This window comes from Nanorana parkeri, unplaced genomic scaffold (assembly GCF_000935625.1).
Source record: "Nanorana parkeri isolate BGI_ZX_2015 unplaced genomic scaffold, ASM93562v1 scaffold2458, whole genome shotgun sequence".
In the NCBI taxonomy this organism is placed as follows: Eukaryota; Metazoa; Chordata; class Amphibia; order Anura; family Dicroglossidae; genus Nanorana; species Nanorana parkeri.
Window position 1 is genome coordinate 71,298 of NW_017308726.1, and position 23,305 is coordinate 94,602.

The 23,305-nt window shown below is 42.3% G+C and overlaps 1 protein-coding gene across 3 annotated transcripts in view; it reads left to right on the forward strand.

Annotated features, from left to right (window-relative positions):
• The first annotated feature begins 5,657 nt into the window (after positions 1-5,657).
• Positions 5,658-23,305, forward strand: part of TBC1D30 (TBC1 domain family member 30) — a 68,624-nt gene continuing 50,976 nt past the window's right edge. The window contains exon 1 of one of the 3 annotated variants that reach the window (XM_018573620.1): positions 5,658-6,545. In XM_018573620.1, the coding sequence (XP_018429122.1) occupies positions 6,038-6,545 (508 nt within the window). In that variant the 5' untranslated portion in view covers positions 5,658-6,037. The remainder of the gene's footprint in view (positions 6,546-23,305) is intronic. The other 2 variants (XM_018573623.1, XM_018573622.1) reach the window with 2 other exon arrangements.

Here is a 23,305-nt window from a genome sequence, read left to right on the forward strand (position 1 = left end):
CAGATTAGGGATTCCTGCTGCAGAAAAACGCTGGTTCCTGACACAGGAATCCCTAATCGCACCTAAACTTACAGATGTGAATAGAGCCTAAGACACTTCTCTCCATACACGTAAAAATAATACATTACCCCCACCCCCATTAAAAAAAAATACTACCCCTGCACATATAAAATAATACAGACCTTCTCCCCCCCACACATATAAAATAATAAAACCCCATTCCCCACATATAAAATAAAGAGCCCCCTCTCCTGTTCACTTTTCTGCAGGGAGGAGGTGAGGAGGCACGATCTCTGTTGATCCAGTGGTTGATTAGTTAGGTCTGGTGCAGACCTTATTAATCCATTCTTTCGGCCAGCGTTCACCTAAGGATTTCACAGCGCTGGCCGAAAGGATCAGAGTGCCAGCACAGGGAAGCAGCTATGCGGTCTGCATCCAATAGAGATGCAGGCCGTGTAGCTGCTCCCGCAAGTCAGGTACACAGTCCTTGAATGCATGCCTGACTTTCGGCTGGCTGCGGGCCACATAGTACTGACTCACAGGCCGCTACCTTGAGACCCCCTTATACAGAAGTAGGGTTGCCACCTTTTCTTCAAGCGAAACCCAAACATGCTAGCGAAGAACATTTTTTGGGGAGAATGAGTCGTGGCTTATTCATATGTAAATAGCTCCACCCATTCATATGTAATTATCACAGTTGAGACTATTTTCAGTGGGGGACAAGTAGCCCCTATCTTAATTTTCATTGCCCCTGTCTGCCTGACATCTTGTGTCCGGGTTTCTACTGCCATGAAACCCGGACACAGCATTCAAACCTGGACTGTCTGGGTGAATCCTGGACACGTGGCAACCCTATCCAGAAGCATAAACACAGCATCTAGCCTGACAGTTTTTTGTCTGTATATATAGAGGACATAAACGCAAGTAGCAAGTTTGAATGAAGCCTAAAGGTCCACTTTCTCTTGTTTAGTATGAGAAGTAAAACGTCTCCTATCCACATGGAAGAGGGCAGAACTGAGCACTTTAAAGGGGTAGCATCACTCCCATCAACTATATGAGAGAAACAAGAGTGCAGTAGCATTTGACTTGTTCAAGCTGAACTCTGGGGGAAAAAAAGTATTTTGCAAACAGCACAGTTAAAGGTTAAGGTTAAGTTTCCTTTTGTAACCATGTTGCTATGTTACACCCATATGTACCACCCTTATCTGGATCGTGAGGTTCTCCTTGCAGACTGTTGTCTTATTTTGAAGTCATCATCCATACACAGATCCGAACACAGGATCTGTGACTGGAGTGACTATAAGTCTCATATGCCACCCCAGAGAGACTTGTTCTCAATAAAGTACAAGTGCAGTGATGCCACTGTATTTGTAGTCCATTCATTCTTCCTCCCATCCCTTAGCTGAAAGTCCATACCTCGGTAAAGACAGGGGCTTGGAGGAACAGTCTGCATGATCCAAAGCATCGGCTTTGTCTCTTGTGATCTTGTACTGGACAGGAAGTTCAGGGAAGCCGAGCTGAAAGGGTTGGAGCTGTTATGAAACATGATGACTGTAAGTGCGTGGTCAAAAATGTAAAGAAATACTTTGCTGGCCCCAGTTTATTTGTTTCATGATTCATTATTGGAAAAAAGGCAGAGAGTTTAATACTACTTCAAATAAAGTTACTACTCACTACCTCTGCTGTGTGTGAATGCGAGTAAGGGTCTTATTGTGCAGAGTGCTTGCAGAACACAGCCTTTACTGCTCAGGCAGTGGTTTTAAAGGGAAGAACTGTAAGACTTTACACACCTTTTATTCTGATACAACTGGAATGTATTTAGCTAATTTAAACTAAATATTTTTAAAACCAAAAGGGCTTTGAAAAATAATTTGTTAAAAGCAAGTAAAAATATATTTATAGAGGTCTGTAGATCAGACAAAAAACAGGGACAACTGAGGACGAAACAGGGAAAGAGAAAAATGGTTCGCAAAGAGGGAGAGTCCCTCCAAATGAGGGACGGTTGGGAGCTATGGTTTAGGCCAAGGGTAGGCAACCTTGGCACTCCAGATGTGGTGGAACTACATGTCCCATGAGTCACTGCAAGATTCTGACAGCCACATGCATAAATCCCAGAGGCATGATGGGATATGTAGTTACTCCACAGATGGAATGACTACCCCTTGTTTAGGCTCTGCATAGCAGTCTCAGAGCATTACTTACTATATTATATTATTCTCAGAGGTAATGAAGTTTCTTAAAGTGCAACTGAAGCCAAAACTTCTTATTCGTTTTGTATAGAGTGGAGAAGGATTTTAATACCTGTCAGGTTTTAATTGCTGTTTTTGTCCCCGTTGGAGAGTTTAAACCTCTCTATTTGACTTGGTGACCATTATCACCGGAAGTCCAAGAGGGTTATTCACAAAAAGGGTGAAGAGTTTGGAGAAGGCAGGAGAAGTGACCAATCTAGGACAACATAGCTGAACTGGAAAGTGAGCTGAATTGGAGATTTTTTCCAGTTCATCTATGTTGTCCTAGATTGTTCACTTCTTCTGCCTTCTCCAAACTCTTCACCCTTTTGTGAATAACCCTGTCAGAAAATCACAAATTTTGAGTTGTTTTCAGACCAGCAATAGATGGGAAATCTTCCGATGGCACTAGTTCTGGTGACACTGCTGACCACAAGGGATTTCCTCCCTGTTGAGAGATTTCCTCTCACTACCTGTTGTGGCTAACAGACAGGAAGTGATGGGAAATCTCCCCAATTGGACACAGATGGCAAAAAAAAGCTGAGGGGGTTAAGACACTCCCTTACTCTATCCAAAACTGAAAACAAAGTTTTGGCTACTTTAAATAATAATAACAATAGCAACAACAATATTCACCATTATTGCACCATGGATAGAGATATAATGATATGCTCAAAGGAAGAAGGAAGGAAAAGAAGTGAGCTCTAAATAAGCACTATTACTAAGGAAATGAGTTAGCAATTTATAACTAGAGTAATGTAGTTATGCTACGTAGGACTAACTGACCCAGTACATTACTGATTACATAAACAAACAGAAATGTTCACAAGATATAAACAATATACTCATGTGCCAGCAATGGTTTTTTACTAGTGTCTTTTCCATAGATACTCTGTATCACAGGGAAGCTACCTTACAGCCCTGATGCATATGTAATCTTTAGTCTTGATTTATTCATTGATCACGTCGCATCTTGCAGTGCCGGGTGTCTGGTGTTATATTTACGAAGCTGGCTGGAAAACAAACTATAATGGACTGGTTAGTCCATTGCTGTTGAAAACACTTTTTACTTGGGATGCACTGATACCATTTTTTTCCAGACAGAGTATGAGTACTAATACTTTTCCTCAAGTACTCGTTGATACAAATTACTGATACCTTTTTTTTCTGTGTCATGTCACAGTTTTTCAAAAACAGTACAGACTAATGATTTTAGGACAGTGGGGGAGCACCAGGGCCTGGTTGCAGCTGTGACCGCTGCAACCCTGGTAGTTCTACCACTGACTTCAAGTTATAGAGGAACTACAAATCTCAGCAATACATTATACAGCAATGCAGAATAATACCATCAGCTATAGAGGACTACAAGTCCCAACAATAAATTGGATATCAATGCAGAATGGCACTAGCTATAAGGGACTACAAATCCCAGCAATACATTATACAGCAATGCAGAATAATATTATATGAATTTGCTACATACTGTATGCTGCTGCTTTGCTCCGAGGTGCCAGCCTGATGTCTCGGGTGGAGGGTCTCAGGAGGGGTGTGGAGGGTCTCAGAAGGGGTGCTGTGGGTCTCAGGAGGGGTGCTGATGGTCTCTGGAGGGGGAGATGTGTGGCCTGGCGAAGACACTTTAAACAGGCGCTGCGTGGTTCCAAGAAGACTGCCGCAAGGCCCCCAGCAAGTATGGAACCTCAGGCAGCCGCTTCAATTTGAAAAATGAAAGCCCTGGTAGGTTTTTTGGTATCGGGGCATTTTCATGAGTATGAGTACGCAGCTGATTGGTCCGGGAAGGGGATATGTCACTAACAGTTTAGCTTAGGCTTGGGCAAACTCGGTTCGCAGCCAGCCCATGCACATCCCTAGTCACCATCAGGAAGTTAGTCTTGAGTAGTAATACGCCTAGCCTTGATGTGAACCCAGTTAACCTAAGTGTGCCCAAGCTCGCTCAAAACTGTGACTGCTACTCCCAACAACCCAGTCAGTGAAAGCAGTTGCGACAGGGTTAATCCCCACCTTTCTGAAGTATAGCTGTGGGGTGGGGAATGCGCCTCTCCACAACTAAATGGGCCAGGAGGAGGGGGTGTTGGTCACAGTTTTGATTGAACTTAGGCAAACAGGGTTGTAGAGGTAGTCACCAGCACTAGGGTTCCACTTTATTTTCGGGCTTTAGTGACATTAGATAAACATGGCATTGCAGGAAGATGCAACGTCTCGGAACCACATGCAGTTCCTAATCAGGCAAATCACACTGTTTTGAATGATGAAGGAGCTGCATGTGGTTCCAAAACATTGCATTTGAGGCAACATCCTCAGGTCACTACAGCACCCACTGGAATATTTAGAATTGGGATACTGGCCTAGAGTGCAATGGAACATCTTACATTTAGGCAAACTGGGCTCACGCCAAGCCCAGGCTCATCACAAGTCCTGTGCAATAACATGCAACTCGCACTGGTGTGAGTGCATGTAGACAGGAAGTAGATACAATAGTGCCTGATTAGCAGCACTGAGTTGCAAAAATAAATCCCCCAAAAACATGGCAGTTGTTTATGATACACAGAGCTGTAACAAGCTAAATAGAGTTTATTTTAAAAAGTATTTTAAAAAAGAACATACGTTAACTTTAGATTGTAAGCACTCATAAGCAGGGCCCTCTTATCCATGTTGTCTTGAAATGTATTGCAAGTGTACTGTCTCCCTTAATATTGCGCAAATTGTTGGCGCTATATAAATCCTGTATAAAAATATTATTCCTAATAAATCCTGCACTCTTTTGATTTTTCGTTTAAGCAACGTATTATGAAAAGTCAGGTGAACCTGTGAAAATATTGATACACGCTCTGCATAGCCTGGCATCCTAGCTCATGGGACTGCAATGTAAATACTGAAAAGGAGCAAGTGTGTGATCCTATACGGCTTTGATTCCCAAATCCGTCCGACTGTCAGCTGTCTGGACTTCCCTCACTAGGAGAGCCTAGCTCCACCCTGCTGAAGTTGTCTGTGGGGTGGTCAGTCTCCATAGGACACCAGTAGAAGGCAGGAGGTGTCTGGGCTACAGCTGCTACACAGAGCCTTCATAGTGTGATCCAGGACAGGTATAACATTTCTCTCTGTGTCCATGCTGCATGCTTTCTCTGTAAAAGGATTTCATTTCTGCTCTTACCACAGGATATGAAGCTTCCATGTAGGAAAACTTCCCAGAAAACTTGTAACGGACACAGGAAATACCAGATGTCATTGAAAAAGCAAGATAAAGGTCTGCCTGCTTTTTATTCCTTTACATGTGATGTATTTGTTATAGTCAGCCATCAGCTCTATGTGAGAAAAGGAAAAAATCCCAAACCGATTGACTGTTTATTTTTTTTGAGGATCTTCTCTCTATGCCTTACTTCGTAGAAGCATTTTGGGAGGATTTGTGAACGTCCGTGTCTTTATTATCCCTTTCACCCCACCCATGCTGCTAAGTCAACTGGGCAATCTGACAAGCATATCTGCAAGCTGCTGCAAGGTGGAATGACTGCAGACGTCACACTTCTTATTCACCTGTTGGACAAGTCACAGAGAAACTTACTAGACGGGTTTGCACCACTTCGAGGCGGAGGGAGGAAAGGGAAAGCAAATAAAGGCGAATTGCAATGAAGGTGCAAAACTGAAAAGTGCCTCCACTCCCCAGAATGTGAATAGTACAACCCCGGAACACATACTATGTCAGAAAGTTGGAGTTGCTGGCAGAGAGGAGGCCAGAAGTGAGCCGGGTATGGATGCTGTAAGGCCTTTACTGACTTACTACACTTTTATTTGCTATGGGTGACCCTGGTGGAATTGGAAACATGTCTTCGCAGTTACCCACGGATGGAAATATGGATGAAACCATGTATGAAGAGTTATGTATAGACAATGACAGCGATGCGCTTGTCAACAATACATCCGAGTACAGCCACCCACAAAATCTGAATCTGTGGCCTAACGGTTGTCCAATAGTCTGGCCCATTTCACCCTCTGAGGACTGTGAAAGTGAAGTGTTGCCTAGTGAGAATTCCAGTGGCAGAGGTAGCGCAGACAGTGCCAAACCTCAGGATACACATAGCCGCACATCTTCCTTAGTGAACGGATTGCTGACAGAAATCTACGACACATACCGTGGCGGAGTTGGATCAGGTCTTTGGCAATATCAGGATAGCGTGGACAGCTCGACAGAAGCATCTGGATCGGATGCCTTCCTGAGCAGGAGTAACCCTGAATGTGGATTCCTGCAGGAGCTATCAGAGCACCAGAGCCGCAGGCATCAAATAAAGTTCCTCCGGCAGAAAGGTGAGTGTGCATATTAATGGGCCATATGCTTCAGAGGAGTTCATGCATTTATAGAAAGCTGCCAAAAGTGTTGTCCATTATTTCAGGTTACAATCACTGAGCACACAACCTAGACCTGATTTTAATATCAAATCATGTATGATTTTAGCAGATCTAATAAATGTAATGTTTTAATGGCCTGAGGGGGAGACACACAGTTATGATTATTGTACCACTGCTGTTTATTTGTATTGTCGCTTCCTCAATAGGGCCAGTACAGTCTAAGGCAGGGGGGGGGAATACATCTGTCTCTGGGAGTCATGCCTGTGGCTGTGAGAATCTTGCAATGCCTTATGGGATTTGTAGTTCCACATCAGCTGAAGGGCTGGCGTTTGCTCACCCCTGGTCCTAAGGGCTCATGCACACTGCCTCCCATAAAAGTCAATGTCCTTCCACAGCCTCCCATAAATGGCTGTCCCTGGCTTACCGGTGTTTGCATACAGTCCTGTATGTGTATGGACGCACATCCCTGGGCACAGACAACCTGCATCCAGGGATGGTCATTCATACGCATGTTCTGGCATATACCCATGTACAACCGCATAGAGTGATTGACATCTGTGGGAGGCTGCGCGCATAACCTGTGGCTGCCTGAGGGGGGAAATGCACAAGCATTTACATTATAAGGGTTCAGTAACTGTGTGCATATTGTATATAACCTGTCCAGCTGATTACCAGAAGGACCAACATGAGTTAGTGTATCTATTGTCACAACTTTTTTTTTCTTCCAGGTTTGGAAAGAGTAGGGAATGATTAAAACACGTGACTGGATTATTTGCCCTGTCTGTGTCCCTTTGGGTAGATTTCTACCAATTGGTACACGATAGGGAACAAATTCCCCTATTCCATTGAAAACTTAAAAATCCCTTGATTTTCTGTCCAATAGACACAAAAGGAAATGAGAGGAATTCTCTCCAAAGTTATGCAGAGATTGCGTGATTCCTTTTGCTCGACGCCCGGGACATTAAGTTCCAGGCGCTGGGCAGGTCGTTTTTTTTTCTACATTTAGCTGACGGCAAGCAGGGCTAAATGGTAAAACAGTGTCATTATGGTGTCACCCCCCTCTAATGGTGTCACCCGATGTGGGCTGCACCTCCCTTGTAACACCACTGCGTATGGCATAAAGGGTAAGATCACTTTCCCAAGTAATTTGGGAAAATGGAATTATCCTCTCAAATCTGGCCCCATCTCCCCCCACTATACTAGCCTTTAAGCGAACGGTCCTTCCCCTCCGCCTGTACGGGTGTACTATCCGTACCTCGTACTGCCATCTTGCACAGCCCTGCACTATAGATTTCTTTCATGCGCTTCTTTGCATGGTTAAAATTATTTTTTGTATCCGTCCATTGCCATGAAATAAAAGTAGATTGGGCCCCACTTTAGTCCTTGGACAAGTAGTTTTTTTTTGTTTTTTTTTTACATTTCCACAACCTGTTATGAAATCCCCTCTTAGCAGTTAATTAGTGTCCTCGTTAGAATTAGATTTCCCCTCTACTTGTGTTCCAATGTCAACTCAACTGATCAATTTAGATTTTTCCCTCACTTTCAACTCCAGTGACAATGATTGAATGACCATGTATAAAGCATACAGTAACCCATAGCAACAAGTCAGTAATCAGTCAGCTTAAATTTAGGAATGTTAGACCTCAGTAGTGCCAATTACATACCTGTGGTTATACGTGTTTACATGTGTTTATAGGACATTTCTAAAGGCACATTCTAATCCACACTTTGTATTTAAATGCTTTTAGGTGTTAGGGAAAATTAGGTACGATTTTCTAAATGCATAATAAAACATAGTTTGGATGGAAAAGTTTGTATAGGACACCTAAATGCATGAAAACGCAGGTGCATAATGCATCAAAAGACAAAACAAGGACGATACTTCCCTATAATATTTTCACCTGCACTAACATGAAAAACAACACAGAGGGCCAGTGTGTGTAGCCTCAAGACTAAATAGTTGCTATAACCACTGTTAGTGTCTTGTACACTGTTGCCATTATGGTTGACGTGCTTTATGAATGTATGAGAGCTGCTTTTATAATATAGTGAAACTGTGTGACCTAACTAGGGTTGTTCAGCCATGCTTCTCTAAAGCAGGGGTGGGCAAACTCCGGCCCTCCAGCTGTGGTGAAACTACAAATCCTATGATGTATCTGTCTCTGGGAATCATACCTGTGGCTGTGAGAATTTTGCAATGCATTGTGGGATTTGTAGTTCCACAACAGCTGGATGGCCAGAGTTTGCCTGCCCCTGCTCTAAAATCACATACAGACCAAGGTTTTGTACCAAGGAGACAGTGATTTACTTTTGTAATTGCTGTTTTTATTGATGGCAGATAATGATCTTTTAGTTAGGTTTCTGCCGTGCATAGTGTAGGAGGTTAATGCTCTCTAATTTGTCAGCACTGTTTATAAGTTACTTCTTTAGTTCACATGGCAGCAGTTGTCTACATATAGGCACTGTTTCACGGTTTTCGAGGCACATTTAAAGGCTTCCACAAAAGGTTCTCTTCTCCCACTTAGGCTAAACTCTCTACTTTGTTTGGAGTAACATGCCGTAAAATGTGCATACACGTGGTCACACATGAACCATGGTGCAGTGTGTTGCAGTGCCATTTTGAATAGCATTTCCCCACTCTCCATACCAGACCTGCATATTAGCACTTCGTAATAAAAAAAGATCCATCTGCACTTCGTGTTACGCTGACTGCATTAAGATGTCTTTTTTAGTGCATTGGCAGCCCATTCAAAATAAGTGGGCTGCTTTACCACAATAAATGTGAATGTGTCTGCAGTAACTCACCAAGTTTGAATTTGGCCTTTAAGGCCACATTCACATGGGATATGTTGGTCCTTACTGCATGAGGGCTGGTTTTTGATGCACCAAGCTGCAGGAAGAATAAGCATGCAGCAGCTTATGTATGTCTGTGGAGACGCAGGAGCTGTGCGTCCATACTCGCTGCTTCCTGCAGCTGAAAGTTCTGACAGCCGTATACAGAAAGTGTATGGCCTCTGCCACAGACGTGATGGATTCAGGTCCATGCGCCATCTGTATGCGGCTGTGAAAACCTGGAGCTCTAGGAAGCACATGTGAGGGTGCACAACACCTGTGTCTCTGTGGGGTTAAATGAGCTGCCCGCATGCTTCTTCCCGCAGCTCCAGATGCATCAAAATCCCTTCATGTTATAAAGGGCAACATGCCCCATGTGAATGAGGCCTAAGTGAGTCTGTCGTGAGAAGTATAGGAGCTGCCATTGTTGGCCTCCAGGAAGTGCTAGATGCCTGGCTGTGTGTGACTTCAGTACTTAAGAATTGCAGATCTAAAATTTGTTCAGTGTCAGAAAAGTGTGAGAATATCTCTGTACCTGGTCATGGTCAGCAGCTTAGACAGCAGTTAAACTAAAGCATCAACAGCCATGGAGCTAGCATTTAGGGAGCACTTGGTGGATCCTTCTGGCCTGGATTCAATACTGTACTATGAGCATTATATAAAGCTGAACTGTGCAAAAAGCTCAATACACACTTGAAATAAAAGTGTGTGAACTATTTTACTTTCTAAAGGATTTGTTTGGCCAATTGTATGACCCAGGCACCCCTGCCGTAGAGCATAGTAAGGTAGCTTACCTTACTTTGTTTGCAGTTTACAGGTACAGCTTGGTGAACTACCCCTTCCCCCTCCCATTGTGAAGAAAGGACCATGGATTGTAAAGAGCATCACCACACTTATCACTTTGCTCATTCATGTTCTATAGCCAGCTCCCAACGATTGATTGACAGCACGGTGGAAACCAATAGAGACAGTTCTATGTAAAAATCTCAATCTTAGGTACCTAAATGTTTCCTGGTACAGGAAATAATAAAACTTTAGCTCAGGGCTCCTTTGCACATTGCTGTCAGTCTAGCCTGTGATTACAGAATAGAAGAGCAGAGAGATTACCTTTTCAGTTTTGCCTCATTGTTCAATCACAGGCATTAGGAAGAAAAAGTAATGCTGCTTAACCTGTCATGAGAGCATGCCATTACCAATCTTCTTCTGAAAATGTTAGTTGTCAAGATGTGATACTGGCAACAAAACTTGTATGCAGATAAGGGAAGTCTGTTGTCATTTTCTGCATCAAGGTCAGTAAAGCTGGCAATACACTTATAGTTTTTATCCCCAACCGGGCTATTGTATTCTGAAAGCAGCGGGCACGCCACTGTCGCAATACGTGAATGGGGACTTCAGCTGATTTGGCTGCAATCACTTTATTTTTGGCACTGTAGCACTGTGTGGCCCCATCTGTACACTCTTTAATTATGCATATAAAGGCTGCATGGGTTTCTGCGCACGCAGTGCAGTGGGTTGTGCCGCGTTTTTGATGTGTTCCGTGGCGTTTTTGGAAAATGTTTTTATTTAAAACAAAGTTTAGAATGCGTTCCACGGCGTTTGCATGCGTTCCAGAACAGGTAAAATGGGGCTTGCTGCAGTTTTTTTTACATGCTCTGGAACTGAACGCTGTGGTGTGAACTAGAGCCCAAAATACCATTGGAATACATTGGACGCAGTTTCCGGTCTGTAACTGCTCGGCTCTGCTCCTGGAACGCGCTTGGTGGGAACAAGGCCTAAAGATGGAGCCTGTTATGCTTATCACTGCTACCGTGTTTCCCAGAAAATAAGACAATATCTTTATATATATTTTTTTTTTCTACGAAAAAAGACACTAGGTCTTATTTTCGGGGTAGGTCTTATATTACAGAAATCCCTGACGATAGTGCTAGGTCTTATTTTCGGGGTAGGTCTTACTTTCGGGGAAACACGGTAGTAGGTACTAAAAGCAACATTATTGAATCGAGTGAAGGTGTATGTACTGTATGGACTAGGGGCATATATAACTCACTCCTGTGATTTCAAATGAGTAAACTAAACATGATTGTAGTCCATCAAGGGACAATTCAGAGATGATTTGAGGATCTACAGCGGAGCGATACTCAAAAAAGATAAATTTTTGTTAATAGTTGAGATACTTGAATACATTTCTAAGATTTAACTCCTGAGTTTAGTGTCACTTTAATCTGACGACAGTATACAGTGCTTGCTGTACGTTGCTGCACTTGGCACACTGTCACTGAACATTGTGCAGCTTTATAAATGTGCTGCTTACAGTTCCTAAGAATTCTCCTCTGCGGCTCTAGAGTAAGCTCATCTAAAGCTCACTGCACATATAGATGCATATACACAGCCATCCAGAGACGTTACAGACTACAGGACTGCAGTTGTTTCATAGCTGTGGTTCACATTTTAGTGCTGACACTGTCACCCAATCAGAGAATGGAAAGTCATCTTGTGGAACCATGTCAGGCATTGCTATTGGCCTGTATTGACAGGCGTGTCTGGATTGTGTTGGGAAAGAGCTGTAGTCAAGCGTCTAAGGAAATGTACTGTGCAGATAGGAGACGGCTTTAATTACTGCACCACTTTCCTCTCTTGTACCTGTTGTTTTATAGCAGCGCTGCAGAATTTAATTAAGGCGGAGACTGTAAAATAATTACAGGCTTTACGTTTTAACTACTTCAAGTCATGAGTGCACCAGTACATAGCGAGGGGAATTTAGAAATAGAATATTTAATAATACTGGCTGTTTATGATTGTAGTCCGATCACCAGAAAGTGTCTATTAGCTGGCTGACCTCATGCTGATACTCTCTGATAGCCTGAACATATACAGTATGTTTAAGGGACTGGAGAGAAGGGTCACGTGACAGACCCTTTCCAGACTTATCTTGGAGGAAAGAATAGTAATCAGACAAGGTTTTTGAACCTGTCCTATTAGTCTGCTAGGAAATGAATGTTGCTTTTGTATGGCCCCTTTCACACGGGTACCTGTCAGTTCTGACCAGGAGGGGATCCATGCATAGATTCCCTGCTGATGGTAGCAGTCCAGAACCGATGTCACCTTTGTAACATCTGTGTCCGTCCAGGTTTTTCCTCCAACTTGGATGGAGGAAAAAAACAGAACTTTCTGGACCCATGTTAGGCCTATGGGGCAACGAATGTAAACGGACATGAGTCTGTTTACAACAGATTACCCTTAATGTTTCACGATCAGGCCCGCCACGTTCGTTTTTCCGGACCTGGCCAAAGTCGTGGGTATTCTGATGTAAATGGATTAACGGATGCATAGATTAACATTAGGCTTCCAATCGGATCCACCTGAAAGGGCGCTAAAGGGATCAACACCTGATCTGACTACAGTTGGTCTAGCTGTGTGATTATCATCTAAGGTTGCTGCCTCTTCTTGTATAAAAATTAATATCAGCCTTATGTTTTTTCCCTACTAATAAAATTGGCAACAATATAGCAATCATTTTTATTCAATGCAGTCAGATTGCATACACAGTAATAATACATTCTTGTTCATTGTACTTTTACATACTAAGTGCAGCAGCAAGGGTTAAAATAATGCCTTGGGCTAGCAGTATGCTGGAGAGTCAGACTGCAGCTCTTACAAACAAAGCAGTGGCCTGGTTCTTTATTGGTTAGCTTCAACTGAGGTTTAAGATATCCTTTTGTAACTGCAATTCTGTAAGCCAGTTACAAAGTAGGAACTGAGGAGAGAATTTTTGTAAGCACTGGGATTCTGAGAACCATTCATGCGACAGATTAGATTTTGAGCTTGCTGTTTCTATAGTCCTATTGAGAATTTGCAGATAATTCGTCATAACTGATGCATAAAACCCTTGTATATACCAGTTTAAGCTGGCTATAAATGTTTAAAGAAAACCGCTTGATTCTCCCATCCATGCTATATAACGTGGATGGAGGAATCTTTTGCTGCTGGCTATTCAGGCGCAGCACTGATGCTGCACGACTACCCGAATGGTGACTGCAGCTGACCGTCTGCAGTCACTGTTCGACTGACAATTTTCTTCAACTTTTCAATCGTAGCGTGTCAACCAGGGTGAAGTGATGTTAGTGATTTTTTTTTTATTCGGTGTAGTGATTTTCGATTGGTTGCTGCCGCGGCTCTGCTTCTCCATTCTCCTCCCCGCTGGTGTTGCCTGCAGCGATCTGTGTCCCCTTCAATCCCCTCTTCTATCGGCAGAGGCAGCGGGACTCAGGCCGCTGCAGCCGGCATCAGCAGGGAGGAGAGACCGCTGTGTGTCTTCGTTTCTCCGATGGTGCTGCCGTCGTTCCTCCGCTGCTGCCCCTGTACCCCCTCTTCTGCTGGCGGTAGAAACCCGGCATCAATGCTCCATTTAGCAGCTCAGATCAATATCCAGCCTGCTATTGGTTATTTTAAATTGTAATAGCCAATAGCAGGTTGGCTATTGCACCCGCCCACTGCCTGCTGTCAATCAGCAGAGGAGGACCCGAAGGAGGCCTTATTGCAATTTAAATAAACCAATAACAGGCTGGCTATTGCTCCAAGCCACTGCCTGCTGTGTTGGCATTCAGCTGCCTCAGCAGCTGAATCCAGTGAAGTGGAAAAGTGACACTAGGTAATAGACCCCTAATGTCACCTTAAGAAGAACCTGTCACCTCCAATGTGTCATCACATAGGGGGCTTGTGAGCCCCCTATTTGATAGCAATGAGGTAAAAAATAAAATCAAATAAAAAATCCCACTCCCCCCAAAAAAAAGAAAACATTGAAAAGCCCTCCGACCCTGCAAACGCGCGCATACTAACGGAAACACAAGTTGGGTGCACCTACATAGAAAAATGACGATTGTGCTATACATGTCAGGTATCACCGTGTGCGCCATAGTGAGAGCTAATATTCATGGCTAACTCTAAACTGATGACTGGGCTTTTATAAAGTCTCTCTCTCCGGAATGTGCATTGTGGTGCCATTAATTTGAATGGCATTCCAAACGCACCTCCCTGCCGCAGTGTGATCACCTGCAATGGAATGCAGTACTGCAATACCGTGCATTCCAGTGCGGTGTGAGGGCAAAAAAAATTGCAAATTGTTTTATTGTGAAGTAAACGTAACACTGCATTTGTGTATTTTATTTTAAATTAAGGATGGTATTTTTTTTAATCCGATTAATCGAAAAAAATAATCGGCTAACCGAGTATGAAAATAATTGTTTGTTGTAGCCCTAAAGTTTTCCCCTTTTACACCCCCCTGGGCATTTATTTACTAAATATTGTTTTAAAGGCTGACCAGAGTTCAGCTAATGTCCTCGGAAGGACTGTATCCTCTGCAGTTTCACCACTGGTAGGGAGAATTATGCTTTCAGTTAACCAATTTAGGACAAACTTGTGTATTGCAAGGTTCAGGTCCCCAAGCCACGTGCTTCTTTAGACATTAGAATTATTATTATTATTATTATTATATACAATATTTTCATTCAAATATACATGGATTATGTTATTTCCCTGTCAAAGCTCAAGATGATGATTTTCCCCGACTGACAAATAATACCATCAAGGTAAAATATTTACATGGACATCCTGTCCCTGAGGCTGAAACCATGAGATGTGTTAAAGGACACCATATGTTGTCAAAAGCCTTGATTTATCAAAGTGATTTCAGTCCTGTACCAAAACCTAACTATCTGTAAACTAGATGGTTTTATTTTCAGCATTAAGCCCAATCTCATAATCTGTCTACTAACTCTGTATACTGAACACTGTTATGCAGAGCCGTAGCTAGCCCCTTTTGTGCCTGAGGCAAGAACAGAAAAAAAGGGTTTTAAGGAGAGATGGGGACAGAGCAGGGGACTGTGATGGGATCATGGGCACAGAGCAAAGGCAGCAAAATGTTTTTTTTTAAGGGGAGATGGGGACAGAGCAGAGGATGTGGGGACTGAGCTGGGATGTTGGGAACAGATCAGGGACATGATAACATAGGGTCATGGAAACAGAGCAAAGGGGGTTTTAAAGGGAGATGGGGCCAGAGCAGGGGAATGGGGACATAGCAACGTGAGCAAAGGGTTTTTTTTCAGGGGGTGATGGGGGCAGAGCAGGGGGAATACAGTGTTAGGGACAGAGCAAGGGGATTTTAAGGGGTGATGGGGACAGAGCAGGGGACACTGGAACAGAGCATGGGGTGATAAGGATGGAGCAGGGCAGTAAAATTGATTTTTAAGGGGTGGTGAGGACAGAGCAATGGGGGCATGAGGTTATAGGGAGAGAGAAGGGGAGAAAATTAGATTTTTAAGGGTGTAATGGGGACGGAGCAGAGATCATTTGAAGATGGGGACAGAGCAAAGAGAAGTAAAGGGGATTTTTAAAGGGGTGATGGGGATAGAGAAAGTTATGGCAGAAAATACTCCCAATGCGTTCGCATTGATGTTCCTCTTGCATTTGTACTTGTATATCTTTGCCAAACATCATAAAATTGCCTGAATATAAGTGCTAACTACACGTACAGGATACCAATTCCTTGCTTCATGAGGGGATAGAGCAGGTTACGGCAGAAAATTCTCCCAATTATATATTTAGTTAATTCCCAGGTCTCCTTCATCCCAAGTCTTCCCTGCCATCTCTCAGCACTTTAGCTCTGCGTGCAGGGTATAGAGAGAGGGGTCATAGGTGTGATGCTTCGTTGGCTGGTGCACAGAGTTTTCAGCTGGCTTTAAGCAGCATTAGCTGACAGCCAATTGCCGGCTGGGAACTCCGTGTATCAGTCAATAAGTGGGGCAATCGGCACTGCAGCTGCCCTCAACTCCTCCCCCTCCTGGCAACCAGCCAATATGCAGTGGTGCTGTGTGTGTCCCCGCTGGTTGCCTCTATTATAAACTGAGGCGATCGGCACTGCAGCCGCTCTCTACTCCCCCTCACACCTGGGTACCATCCAATAAGCAGCAGAGCTGGACGTGAGTGAGATGGTAATGTGAGGCGATCAGCACGGCATCCAAATCCCAAAGCACCAGTCTACCTATTACCCCCGCTGGTCACCCGGTCCAGCCCTGTCTACGCCCCCCATGTGGCTACGCCCCCCACGCAGCTGCGCCCAAGGCGAGTGCCTCACTCTCCTCACCCTTTCGACGTCCCTGCAGTTATGCTCCACTTTGCATACACATATGTTAACTTAACTGTGTTACTTGTCGACGGCAATCAAATTCTGTTGTTTTGGCAGCTGAATTTAGCAACCTTTTCAGTCTGATTGGTGGCCATGGGTAGCATTCACAGTTCTTCTGCACCATATTTTGATTAATAAGGCCGCCAATACATTACTTTTTTTACTCTGAATGTCTTTAATATTTTTCATCTAGCTAGTTCCTTACCATGAAACAAGCCTAGTTAAAAAAAACAAAAACACAATGTTTGGTCTTTGATGCTGGCTATAGTATAGTAATTTGTATATGCATCCTTTAATGCATCAATTCTATTGTTTTTATATTTTGCATTTACTTATTAAAACATACTTTTATATATTAACTTCTTAAAATAGACTAATATGCTGTAGACCATTTTACCTTTTTTTAAATATAATCTTAAAGTGTTATACATACAAATCCAAGTACATTTTGCCTTTTTATGGAGCTCATGGAAAAAGAAGTGACTAATGTTTTGTAGAACAAACATTACTGGGTAGCTTACTCATTTTGTGTTACTTGAAATGTTATAAGACAATATGTGCCATATAATCCATGTGTAGACCTGCTGCTCTCTTCAGCAGTCCTGGTGGTTGTGTGGGTTTGTTAATGCCAGAATGCAAACTGTCATTAACACATGTCGCATGTTTTTTTTAGTTTTGATCCTTTTAAATACTCCTTTTCCATGCAGGTTAGTATATCAAAATTGCAGCAGGCCAGGCTTTTTACAACACATTGCAGTACGATGTGTTTGAAAAAAGGTTCCCATGGTCTACCTGCTACTAAAGACAATAGAATTTCTAACATTCATGCATTTTGCAATTGGCCTTGATTACTCACGATTCAAAGTTTTTCTGTGTGGAGTGCAATAGTCATCTCTGGCCTTCTGAATTCTCTCTTCTGCAGAAAGATTAGGATGTTGTGACTCTTCTGTGTTTGTTGGTTAGAACACAGGAAACAAACACGATGCCTTAATTGTATTCCCTATTTCTAGAAAAAACTAAAATGGCTCCAGACCCACCATCAGGTCTTGTACAAACGACCTTGGATACAGAAGCATAGTTCCACGGTCCTTTATTTGGAGGGATTGTCCCTCTTTCTGAACCAAATCCTTCTGTTCCTTTTTTCTTCTCAGTTGTTCCTCTTTTTGGTCTGAGGTATAAAATGCTTTCAAATGTTTTTTTCTTTTCTTTATCAAATGTGTTTTATTGTAAAATAAACCTTTTATCTAAACCGGCACTAAACCTTTTACCTAACCTTTTAAAGGATGTAAAAAAGCAATTTTAGGTTAAACCAATTTTGTTTTGCACATTAATCCTCATGGTCCATGATACTGGAATCGTTGCAGGGGTTTGTCCATTACCTACATACTTTGTGCTGTAATGTCTCCTCTTTTCCATCTCACAAAGTTATAAGATATGCAGAAGAGCATCTTTTACATTTTTAAGCTCTCATGAGCAGGACCCTTCTAAGCCTCTTGTATGAAATGGTATTGTAACTGTACTGTCTCCCCATATTCTGTATGTATTTTGTATAGCTGCACAAATGTTTGGCGCTATATATATCCTGTATACTAATAATAATATTAATAATAATCATCCAAGTACAGTGGGAGAAATTTATCAAAACTGGAGCATACAAAATCTGGAGCAGTCACCCATGGCAACCAATCAGCTTCTCTCTACAGTTTGTTCAGTTAAGATTTGAGAATGAAAGAGAGAAGCTGATTGGTTGCTGTGCACAGCTGCTCCAGATTTTGTCTGCTCTAGTTTTTATAAATTCCTCTCATAGTATCTTTAAAAGCAATGTTCTGCCTGCAGTTGGACTGTTTTATTGTGGGAAGAATCTGTAGAAAACAGTAGGCAGCCGCAGTCCTAATCCTGCAGATAGAATGCAATCTGTTATGCTGCAATGCCCTGCTCTCTATTCAAGCAGTGTCTGAGGATACATTTAGTTCAGAACTGCCATTTGCACAGCATTTGGCTGCGATCATAATTGTCAGTATTGTAGTGTGAATGAGTGTATTTCCACCTATAGGCCCCGTTCACATTGAGCGATTTATCGCGCGGTAATTCCCACGATATCGCGGCTATTTACCGCTACAGCAGGACCCTTTTTGGAGCGGATTTTGCTGCGATTCTCGCTTGCTCAATGCAAGCATTTGCGCGATATAGTGCAAAATGCAAATCGCGCAATGTGAACGGGACCTTTCAGTCAAATTTGTCGTCTTCGTCCCCGCCCCCTTCATATGTTTATATGGTTTTCATTCACACAGAACAAAAATATAAAAAATATTTTGTTTTAAATATTACTTGCCTCTCACTCAGCCTCATAGTTCGAGCCGACGTGTGACAATGAAACTGTCACAGGTCGGTCGGCTCAATAGATCGGGAAGTGAGCGAACACATACCGTCGCTCGCTCACTTCTCGATCATCTCCCTGCAGAGAGCCGTGACTGTCACTCACGGCTCCCTGCAGGAATTCCCCCCCCCCCCTCTTCTGTCCGATCCTCTAGCGCTGACTGGCGAAACAGATGGGGGAGGGGGCAGGCACAGCTGGCTCTGCCTCCAGATAGGCAGAGCCAGCTGTCAATCACGCAGCTGGGTGGATCTCGACAGTAATGTCGGGATACGTCCCGGCTGTGGCGGTCTCAGTATACCCCCTACTGAGCTTTGGGTTTGAGCTAGTTTATGTCCTCCCGTGACCCTGAGGAGAACTATGGGGAAAACCACTTACCCCCATCGTTCTCCTTTTAAAGGAGTTGTAAAGTCCCAGCATATACGATCTTGTTATAACATGAGCATAGTAATAGAAGTACATGCTATAGTTGTTTTTGATAATGTAATCAATGCTTGCTTAAAAAAATACGTTTTAAGCGCTGCCTTCTGTCTGCCCATCACTTTCAACAACTTCCTGGCTTCCCGGTGTGCTCTCTTTCCCTGCTGCTTGATGTGATACATCAGTCAAGACTACATATCCCACCATGCATTGCTTTCAGTAAGCAATGATGATGGTATATTGTAGGAAGTTAGTTCAGATGGCAGGCTTGGTAAGAGTGGTAACACAAGGAATTGTATATTCACAGGGCTGAGCAAAATTGTGTCATTGCATTGAGGAAGTACATCCCATGGACATATTCAGTAAGTTTATATGGATATGGTTATTAGAGGTGGGATAAAACGTATGGAGATTCAATATAGAGATGCATATTCATTGTTAGTTACTTTTCGACCATAGATACCATTTAACATACAATGTACCACCAAAGCCCCTAGGAAAGAGTTTCCCCTACATCTAGTTTACTGATAACAAAATCTGCCACATACAGGGTTAATTATGCTAGACATAACTCCACAGCCTCATGCTAGACATAACTCCACAGCCTCATCCTTTACATAGAAGGGGAAAGCTAAGTTATTAAGATTATTTTCAGCAAGGAAAAAAACATAATTTTTGTAATGGTAAAAGTTAAGCACAATGTAGCAAATATAAAGTAGGTGCTGGTTTGGCTGCAAAATTGGAAATACAGTATACTTTAAACCAACAAGCCTCGACATAACATTATAGACCTTATTCTATTTGGTGCCACCTAGTGTTGACCGCAGTATGTTACATCCCCATTCTTTCAAAGAACAATGCAAAGCAAATTTGTCAAACGCACAAAGCAAATCCAGCATAACCAATAATCCTAATTTGGTGCATACCCAGTAATCAAAATGTTGAGATGGCTTTACTACACAGCCAGATTTTCTTTTCATCTGCTTGCTGCTGTTTATGGGTACTACTATATTGGTGTTTGGACATTTTATGTTCTGGTCTGCTTATTGTCTTATCACTTAGATTGTAGTTATTGCCTACTTCAACTGAAAGCAGTGATGATTGGACTTCTGTTTTTTGCTTTACACATCTCGGTTCTCAGTCAGTAGGGAGATGTGGAAGCTTGCATGTTAGAAGTTATAAAAATTGGCCTCTATCGGTTTAGGTTTTTTGCACCATGGCCTGCTCATGTACAGCAGTTAAAGGCATTTCTGTTGAATTAGTTCTCCATTTTATGTATGATTTGTGCAGACGGAACAACCTGTGGTTGCAGCCAGCTTCTTGCCCTAGGAAGAGTGGGACACTATCTAGGGCTCATGAGCAGCTAAACGGGTAATACTCTTCCTAAGATTTGCAATCTCAGGAACTTTTACTGAAGACTTCTATGAAAAATCTAACAACTTGAGTGCCATTTGTCTGTGCAAAGCTGCAGAGTCCTGTGAAGTACGGTTTCAACTCCCTTAGAACTGGGAGAAAGAGAAGAGGCAAGTGGAGCCAGTGGAGTGTCCCTTTAACAAATACCACTGCTGAAATAATGTTCACATCCTAGGTCTAAGGCACACTTCTGACTGGGGAAATCTTTCCACCAAATCAGAAAAATAAACCTCTGCTGCCATACTACAGTGAAGGAAGTAGGGAAAATTTCCAAAAGGCCCCTCAACAGTCCCTTACAAAGTCTTAGTAATGACATCACTTTACAGTAATGTTGTCTAGTTTGCTTACTACTGTATGACAGTGGCTAGCCAAAGCAGTCCCTGCATTATTGCTATGGAGAAGAGCCCTCCAAGTCCAGGTTCAGCTCAACACTAGATTTTGTGTTGATTCATGCAAAATACAGAATGGGAGCAGCAGCCAGTTCTGTGATAATTTAGGAAAAGATTTTGCCTGGTCCTTTTTATAGAGTTTAAGTCACACAAAGAAAAGTGAGCAGTCAGTGCTGGGATTCCTTATGGAAAACCCTATACAGATAGATCTATAGATATATAGTGCTCTCTCTCTCACTCACTCACTCACTCACTCACTCACTCACTCACTCACTCACTCACTCACTCACTCACTCTCTCTGTCTCTGAGAGAGATAGATATATAAAATAAAAATCCCCAAAACTGAGTATTGCAGTATGCAATGACACCTTTCTGGACTAACATAATATTTAAAAGACAAGCTTTCGAGAGTTAACCTTGCTTCTTCAGGTCAGAAGCAATACTAATCAGCATGACAGAGTTTACCACTGAAAGCAAGAGAAAGTTGTGGGGGCGAGTGGGGTGTCATAAGTGTTGGACCTGAGAGTGAGAAGTGCATCCTGATAACTAAAAGACAGAATAAATAAACATAGGATGACCAATAAACCTTAAACAGATTCAGGCCTTAAGCTGTATCTCAGGATGAACCTACACGGGAGCTCAATTAATAACCACTAGGAAAACGAATATTGCACCCCTGTAGGACATCCCTTCTCCCAGAAAGATCACTCCATCCAAAACCTCAGTATTAAAGTACTGAAAGGGAATTTTAAAAACTCTCATGAAAGGAAAACATTTGAAATTAAAATAATTATACATTTCAACACCATAAAGGAAATACTTAATGTGGATTCTGGCTTCCTTAAACACTACCAGAATTTTTTATGAATACACAGAGCATCATAATGACCTGTGTATGTCGTATATCTCTCATCTGTTTAGGGTCTATTGGTCATTTTATGCTTATTTGTTCTAGTTTTTGGTTATCAGGATGCACTTCTCACTCCCAGGTCCAACATGTATGACTCCCCACTCACCCCCCAACAACCTTCTTTTGCTTTAAATGGTAAACTCTGTCATGTTGATTAGTATTGCTTCTGACTTGAAGAAAGGTTAACTCTGGAAAGTTGTCTCAAATATTATGTTAGTCTAATAAGAAAGGTATCATTGCATCATGCAATACTGTTTTTGTTTCTTTTACATCGTGTGTGTGTGTATATATAATCAAAGCTAAAGTGAACTAGAAGATAATTGAGAAATGCATTATGTACTGCGTTCTCAAAGTATTTCTGGGTAGTAAAGGGTTTATTTTATTTTTTAATAATTGTTTGCTTTTGTCCGTACTGTGGCAGGTGGCACCATTTATTATGTTGCAGTATGGCTTTTTTCATTAAAGCAGAGCAGGATGTAGTAAGATCAAGGACAGTGCCAATACATAAGAGAGATAGCTGTTGTTGTTTTCCTATTTTACCTACTCAAGAGATTTCCGGTCTCAGTACATGTTCAGTCAACATTCTATCCATCTATCAAGGTAACCCAACAAAGGACATTCATCACAAGTGTCCTTGTTTTCTTTATCCTTTACATGATCTTTATATAATATAGTGGTATCTCTGCGCAGATGTTGCATTTGCTTCCTGAGCATGACGCATTTCCTTTAAAAAAACAAAACCTAAAATTGGGATGGATTGAGTTGAGGGTGCTCAAGCTTTTACTGTGCAGTTAAGGCAGCCTTGGGCATCCTCTCTCATTAGATTTAGATCTATGGGGTCTGCAATTATTCTGTTCCGTTATGTTGTTTTAACAGGTCTTCTAAATTGAATTTAATTGGTATATAATGTAATCTCATTTTACCACAGGCAATAGACAAACTATCCAGTATACACTATCCATGAAAGTCTACAGTATATACTGTAAAAAACAAAGTTGTAACTGGTCAAGTCTAAAGTGATCTACAGAAAATAAACAGCATTACCAGTCTTATACTGGCAGTACACGGGCTAGACATTTCAATTGCATTAAGCATTTCCTTGCATGATAAGTTAAAGAAGAACTCCTTATCCCTTGCATTGGGGCTACACCTGCACTGCAAGGTTTAAATGCTTGTTTTCGTCTTTCGAAAACAAAAAC